Source organism: Protopterus annectens, chromosome 10.part0 (genome assembly GCF_019279795.1).
Source record: "Protopterus annectens isolate FY-2018-M chromosome 10.part0, PAN1.0, whole genome shotgun sequence".
NCBI classification, from domain to species: Eukaryota; Metazoa; Chordata; order Ceratodontiformes; family Protopteridae; genus Protopterus; species Protopterus annectens.
Genome location: NC_056744.1, coordinates 1622356038 through 1622363638, shown reverse-complemented (window position 1 = coordinate 1622363638; position 7601 = coordinate 1622356038). Strand labels below are relative to the sequence as shown.

Sequence of the window (7601 nt, the reverse complement as noted above, 5' to 3'; positions counted from 1 at the left end):
CATTTAAGTTGTGCAAACATCCAATTCATCTGTTAAATACCTAAGCAGTTAACTGTGCTCAGCAGGCTACCCATCTTTGGCATTGGGTACAATTGTAACTTACTCTGGTAATTAAACTACCACTGTTGCAAGGTTTATCATTTCTATGGTTATTTTTTCCACGTTTAACGATACTGGTTCTTCTATGAAGAAAACAAGGTATACACGTTTTAATTTACTTTATTTACAAATTTACATTATGAAAATTACATAAAACTGCACCAACATTCTAAGCAACTTTTCTCTGGTGACTGCATATACAACTGACTTTGAATATCATTTACTTTATAGTGAACAAAAAAACACAAACTGACAATCTGCAAAAGAACTTCAATAAAACTACTAAAGCAACAAGATAATTTGCTTAAATTATTTCCACATTGCTCTTCAAAAGATTACCATTTACTTAAAAAGTCCCCAATTACTCATTCATGCTTAAAGGAAACTGGTAGAGACAGTTTCAACTGCTTCCTGATTGACGTAGTCATCTGGTGTTGTATGCAATTCAATGACAAGCATTCTTAATGCACCCTCCCCATCCAAAAAAAATCCACATGCATGCAGGGGACTCATCTCCAGCCACAAGCAGTACCCTATTAATAGTCATTATGCACTCAGGCAATGTGTGCCAAAGTTCCGCAACATTAAAAAGCAGTTACCATTACTGCACATTTTTGCCTCCACAATGAAACTATGTGACAACTCTAACCTGTGCATTACAAAACACTAGACATGACAATGCTAGACACTGGTCATGTCAGGCCTTTGCTGCAACAGGAACAAGTCCAAATATTTACTGGCAAGTGCTGCCTTTTTGTTACCATTAAAACAGATGTGCGCTTTTTCATCCACTGCACAGGACAACATGGAATACTTGTAAAGCTAGTAGGCAGGTCAGATTTCATGTCAGGAGTCCCCACACATTCGTTGCAAAAGAATGCTTCTGGACAAATCCATAGGGGTGTATCAGCAGGGATACACCAATGCCTGCAATCACTGCATGCAAATATACAGGGCTGCCCAGGAAAAGGGCACAGGATACCACAGCCCTCAGTAGAGAAAGTTATAGCCAGCCACAACCAAAAAACTGCCAATGCCACCTTCTTTCTTTTATTTGTATATAAGGGAGAACAGCTTATCTGCAATTTCCATGCTTGCTGTTTTGTTGAATGGGGAAGAGGAAAAAGCATTCTCCACTTGCTCCAGAAGTGGAAATTGTGATTCCAGTAGCTTCTTCCATGGTATAATGCTGTATCAGTTTAAATAATCACTAGAATAATGTAATAAATGTCTTTACTTCTGCAGTCAGACCACAAGGTATTATACAAGCTGCTAGTTTTTTTTTTTAATTATTCATTTATATTTGTTTACCAGGGTATGTGCTGGAAAGCTGGAAGTACACAACGGTTTAAACAAGACAAACCATACAACAGAAAAAAAATGATAAATCTGTTTATAAATAATCAGATTCCATTATTATATTAGTTTGTTTAGCTTAATATAACGGAGATTTGTCAAATTTTTTTCTAAGTTTTGGGGGCAAGTCATTTACAGGTAGAGAAATACTTTGGGTAACCCATGTAAATTAGCATTCAATTTTTGAAGGCACTTAACATCTTGCTACCAAACACATCCAATACGACATGTAATCTCACATCTACACAATATTTCTACTTACATATCGACAAAGGCAAACAAATGACATATATGCAGAAATATACAGAGAGCGCCAGTTCTGAATATCACTGACAAACAGCCACTAAAAAATAAAAAATCCAGATAAGCCCAGCCACATCCACCCATAATGCACCACACTTGAAAATTACAGGCAATGCAGCAGCAGATTCAAAATGCAGAAGAATCCACTAACTAGCATTTAGCCAAAATTCTTTAGTGTTACACTCATGACTGAAATGTTATTGTGTCCCAACATTTGACCAGAGGACGACGTACATTGAGAGCTACTGTCAGAAGAGCTCCCAAGGTACCTACTGTCATGCCATTTTGACTAAATATATTACATTTGACCCCATTATTGAAAAAACAAAGCATTTCAGTGGCTACCAGGGCTGTGTAGCTACTTAAATGTTATATTCAATGAAGCCGCCAATTTAAAAAGTATATGCACGCTATGCTGAAAATATGAAATAAAATATAACAGATTAAACTATAAAAGTTGCAGCTTTATTAAGTATTTCACTTTTAAAATTACAACAGGGAAACCCTTAACCTGTTCAGAAAGTTGAAAAACATCAACATTCTCCAGTTATAATAATTAAAAATACATTGTATAAAACACATACCTTGGCAGACATGTATACAGTAGCACTTAAGCTATTTTTTTTTTTTACTACTGGATAAGTTGCAAGTCATGGTTTTATCATTTTGCTTTAGGCCAGCTTTTGTAAAGGATCTTAACGCAGTAATGAAACCGCACTTGAGGTGGGGGGGGGGGGGTTTGAGGATGCAGGAACAAGTTATTTTAGCACACTTATCAATGTGATTCTCCTCTGATGAAACATTATAGCTCTTTCTGTGTGCCATTTCACACGCAAAAAAGCCCTCTCCAGGCCAGTCATAAGGTCTTTAATCACAATGTTTATTACAGACATAAATAAAAACGGACAATTAGAAAAAGTGAAAGGACAGATCTTTCTGGCTAAATGTATGGGAGAACCAAGTCTGAGAAACTAAGCCAAAGTTTTATATAGTTCCTGCCCTTCTGGTGCAAAGTTGAGTACCCAATGAGTTGCTGGTGTCCTAGGTCCAGGTAGACTGAATAGGTACTGAAACCCTCAGGCAATTGTTGCTACCTCTGGGGGAACTGCACACTGATCCTCGTGGCAGTGCACTGCCACCTGAGAAAACCTGGGTCTAAACACATTTATGACAGTGGATTAGCTGCAGGCAATGTTTTATACAGAAGCAGGAGTCCAATTACCGGTCATGAACAAACCAGAACAAACTGGGACCTGCCCCCTTACAGTTTGACAACGGAATCTACTGATGGATGGTGGGTTGGGATGCATCAGTTGGCTTTTGTCTGAAGAGCAAACATAGAACCACAGGGACGTGGACAGCTATGACAATCAGAATGTGGCGGGTGTTAATGGGAACCAGTGACCCAGAAGAAACAAAAAGAGGCCAATTGATAAAAAAGGCAGCTCATGTCATATAAAAGTCACACTGGTCAGGAAAAGGTGCAACTCAATAATGGAAGACAATGACAGCTTCTAGTTCTGGACAATGTAGGATACAAATAAGCTCTTCATAGTAGTCAGGTCAGGGGCAAACAAAACAGAAAACCTGAACATGTGGTTGTCTGAAGCTAGTTTTTATTGTAATCCATGATTGGAGGCAAAAAGTGCAATCCTGGGAAATTAAAGGAAACTAGCTTGAAACACTGCTTAAAATTCCACATGACCTGCAATCTTTAGTCAGCGTTTAGAAGTCTGCCAACTTTCAATAAGTAGGTTTGACATGCTGAAACAAAGATAATTGATTTTTTTTTTTTTTTATAGTAGTCACTTAAACTGCCAAGGACTGTTCAAAGTGTCCGTGTCAATATATAAATAAAGCAGACCTGGACGAAATGGAAACTGGAACAATCCCAGGTTTGGGGACCATTAAGTGAACTAGGGCCCAAATAGGCATTTACTTTAAGACACATTGTCAGCTGTTGGTTAGAGCAGGGTGTAACTTAAAGCAATGAAACCAACTTGTGGCCAGGTAGCACAGCCTTCTGTTAGATTTGGCAATCCATCTCTACCTCATGGAAAAGATGCCAAAAAACCCAGCAAGATGGACGACTAGAAAACATTTCCAGTTTTCTTGGAATGCAAGGGTAAATGTACACGCCAAGAGCAAAATGCTTTATGGCACAACGTATAAAATGCTTACATTTAAGCATCCGTCCAACCTATGACAAATGTATTTTGCAAGCAAATGTCTGGATGCCATGTACTGACTACTCTCAAGCCCAGCTCTGACAGAAGCTCCCCACTCAACACAAGAGTAACACACTGCTAGGAACCCCCATAGATTTTAGCCAGACAAATCTTGGTAGACTTGCATGGAACGTTACAGTAAAAATAGCAGAACAAAAAGGAGTTAAGCTCTAACAAATAAGTAACTTAATAGTCTATTGTCCCAAGTCACAAATGCACAAGTATTTAAGAATTCAGCAGGCATAATAATTTCTGGAACCACATTCCCAGGCTACAGCAAGACCATCTCAGGCCCAAGGCGTGTCATGTGTCACTTTGTAAATCAAGACATATGGAGTTGAATAAGGCTGTATATAAAGATATGAATCACTCAAATAAAAGGCCAAGGATGCCATCAGGGTGGAAGAGTTAGAGCTGCTACCATTGTAGCTAAATACACACAACCACTTAAAATAATCTCAGACACCTGGATAAAATTTATTTAACAAAGCTGCATTTTTAAATCTGTTTATATGGTGTTATAATTCTAATACCCGAGGTCTAACAGAAGTGCATCTGTAGTCAATATTTTATTCCAACTATGAACTTGTTAAACATACCATGGGCAGTGCACACTTACTATAAGGATGAGGACCACTTTAGCTGCCTGTAACCATTCACTTTGTTGGAATGTTGCTCTCCGATACCATAATGTGCCTTTAACAGGAAATTTTAGAAAAACTAGGTTAAAGCCATTTAAAAACAGCTCATTCACTGCCTTCATCATCACTTATTATACCCTTCAGGTTAGCCCATGCAGTAAGTCTCTTTTTAGCAGGTGGCTCATCATCAGAGTCCGAGTCCACAGCTTTCCTGTAGTTATCTTTTGGGGGAGCTTCTTCAGACTTCTGGTTTGCAGTCCAGGGATTTAATCTTCGAGGGCGACCTACAACCCATACGTATATAATAAACCAGTTAATGAAGTCCACATTTGAGGTTTTTACAGACAATCGCAGCAAATGTTTCTGTCAGACTACACTTCCTTACTACCTATGCAACAACAGTGGGTTGAGTATTATTCTAAATGAAAATCAGACTAGAAAAGGTCATCCATAAGGAAGTAAAACAAGTTACAACAGGACCACTTTAACTTAAGTCAAAGTAAACACTAGGCAGCTTTACTACAGCAGTACACCATTTCAAACTGCATTAGCTTTCACAACCACTTTCCAAAAGAACCCTACTTACCTTGTGTGCATCTGAAGGAACTCTGTACTTCCTTGTAGAAAAAAGTTTGCAGGGCATGGAAAGCTGACTGTATTATGCATACTACCCAAGGAGAAGTCTTAATTATAAACCTGAACAGCACTTTCAGGAAACAAAAGGACAAAGCCACCTCCCCCCAAAAGTAGGGAAACTTTCACATGCAGGAAAACAGATGTATACTGTTCTAAAAACTAAATGACCAGGGCAAAGCCGGTACTAAAATACCCACATCTTCAATGAATAGTACTCTAGGGTTAAAATTCTTCAGGCTGGTAGCAATAAAGTACAGTTGTGTACACTTACCATAAATGTAGATGTTAAGAGTGTATTCACTTTGCAGTCATCACATTTGGGTTATCTGCTTGCAGTAGCCCTCAAGTCAGCCTGATTATCAAAGTCTTGGGTCCTGCGTCAGCTGTGGTCTCATCTTCCATGACGTCAGAGTACAAAGCATGCAGCCGATGCCATTACAAGCAAATACACCAAAAAGCTTTTAAGCATAGTAAAAAAGGAATAGAGGTATAGCCAAAAGTCAGGGGGCTGGTGGGAGGGTAACCAGGACTGCAACAGTGAATACACTAACATCTACATTTATGGTAAGTGTACACTAACTGTACTATGTTCTTCATGTTTCACTGTTGCAGTCATCACATTTGGGTAGATTCCAAAAGCTAAGGATGGGAGGAGGAATTTAGATAGCATTAGGACCAGCTAGGAGACCCTGCAAGACTGCAGTGGCAAAACCAGCTCTGGATTTAGAGAAAATTGGCAAATGGTAATGCTTGGTAGTATGTACAGAACTCCAGGTAGCAGCATCTAGTATGTCCCTGGTAGGGACACCTAAAGGCTGTAGAGGTAAATGCAGCCCCGGTTGAATGTGGTCTTATCCCCTGTGGGATAGGTTTTCCATGGTGCTTACAGCAGAAATGAATGCAATGGCCTACCCATTTAGAAATGGTTTTCCTTGAAATGGCCTTCCTCTCTGCCCCTGCAGCAAATGCCACCAGCAGCTGTCCAGATTTCCTGAGAGGTTTAGTACTGTCCAAGTAAAATCTAAGTTGTCTGCACATCTAAGGAAAGCAGTTATCTGTTCCCCTTTGTTCTGTGGATTAGAAAAGAACGTTGGCAAATGAATGGACTGATTAATGGATACTACCTTGGGCATAAAGGAGGGATCGGTCCTAAGGGACACCCTGTCCGCATGAAAGACTATGAAAGGCTCCACTGCCATAAGGGCCTGTAATTCAGACACCCTTCTTGAAGTGATGGCTAAAAGGAAGGCTGTTTTCCAAGAAAGGAGTTTTAACTCTGCACCTGCAGCTGGCTCAAAAGGAGGTAGAGTGAGTTTTTCAAGTTAAGGTCCCAGGCTGGAGTTTGGGCTCTCCTGGGTGGTCTTAAGTTTTTGGTCCCTCTGAGGAACTGCTTGAGCAGTGGATGAGAGAAGGGGTGGTTCTGTGCTATAAATGAGCTGAAATGGCTGAGGCATAAATTTTGATGGAGGAAAAGGAAAGGCCCTTGTGAAGTATCTCAGTTAAGTATGGAAATATCGGAGGTAAATTGGGCACTGCTGTGCCTATCCCCAGAGCGTGGTTCCAGTAACAGAATCTTCCATTTTTCAGCATAAGATTTTTTAGTACTAGGCCTCCTCGCCTCCAGAATGAAATCCAACACTTGTTTACTGAGGGATGGTAACAGAGATCAGGTAATCAGCCAGGCTGCCAGGTTCAGGGTTTGAAGCTGAGGGTGCAGAATCTGGCCCTCCTGCTGGGACAAGCAGGGCAGGGGTCTGAGGCAGGTGCCATGGTGCCAGCCGTGACACTGCACAAGTGGGAGTACCAGTGTTGGCATGGCCAGTCTGGTGCAATCAGTATCATCCTTGGTCTGTCCTGTTTGATATTTAGTAGTACCTTGGAGAGGAGAGGCAGTGGAGGAAAGGCATAAACTGATAGATTTTAGCAGGTGAAGGACAGGGCATCCACTTTCCAAGCTTGTTTGTGGGAGTCCTTGTGCAGAATTGTCCAACTGGTAGTTCTGGGGGGAGGTAAACAAGTCTATAATCTGGGCACCCCTATTTGTTTAACATGTTGAATGTCTTTGGTTCCAGTTTCCATTCGTGTGGGTCCATTTTCTGCTTAGTTCGTCCGCCAGTGTATTTAGCTTTCCTGGCAGGAAATGAGCTTGTAGGTGCACTTGGTAGCTCAAGGCTGTGTTCCACAGAGCCATGGGTAGTCTGCAGAGAGGGTATGAGTGGGTTCCCCCCCCTGCTTATGTACCACATAACAGTGGTGTTAGTCAGGCTTTACCATTAACTGTCCTGGAAGAATGTTGTCCTTGAAGGCTGTCAGAGCATTCTGTACAGCTAACATTTCT

At 40.6% G+C, this 7601-nt stretch overlaps 1 protein-coding gene across 2 annotated transcripts in view; it reads right to left on the bottom strand.

Moving 5' to 3' along the window:
• Window positions 1-203: 203 nt before the first annotated feature.
• HIRIP3 (HIRA interacting protein 3) overlaps window positions 204-7601 on the bottom strand; it is a 193836-nt gene continuing 186438 nt past the window's right edge. For both annotated transcript variants that reach the window (XM_044086304.1, XM_044086305.1), the window contains exon 7: window positions 204-4911. In XM_044086304.1, the coding sequence (XP_043942239.1) occupies window positions 4733-4911 (179 nt within the window). In that variant the 3' untranslated portion in view covers window positions 204-4732. The remainder of the gene's footprint in view (window positions 4912-7601) is intronic.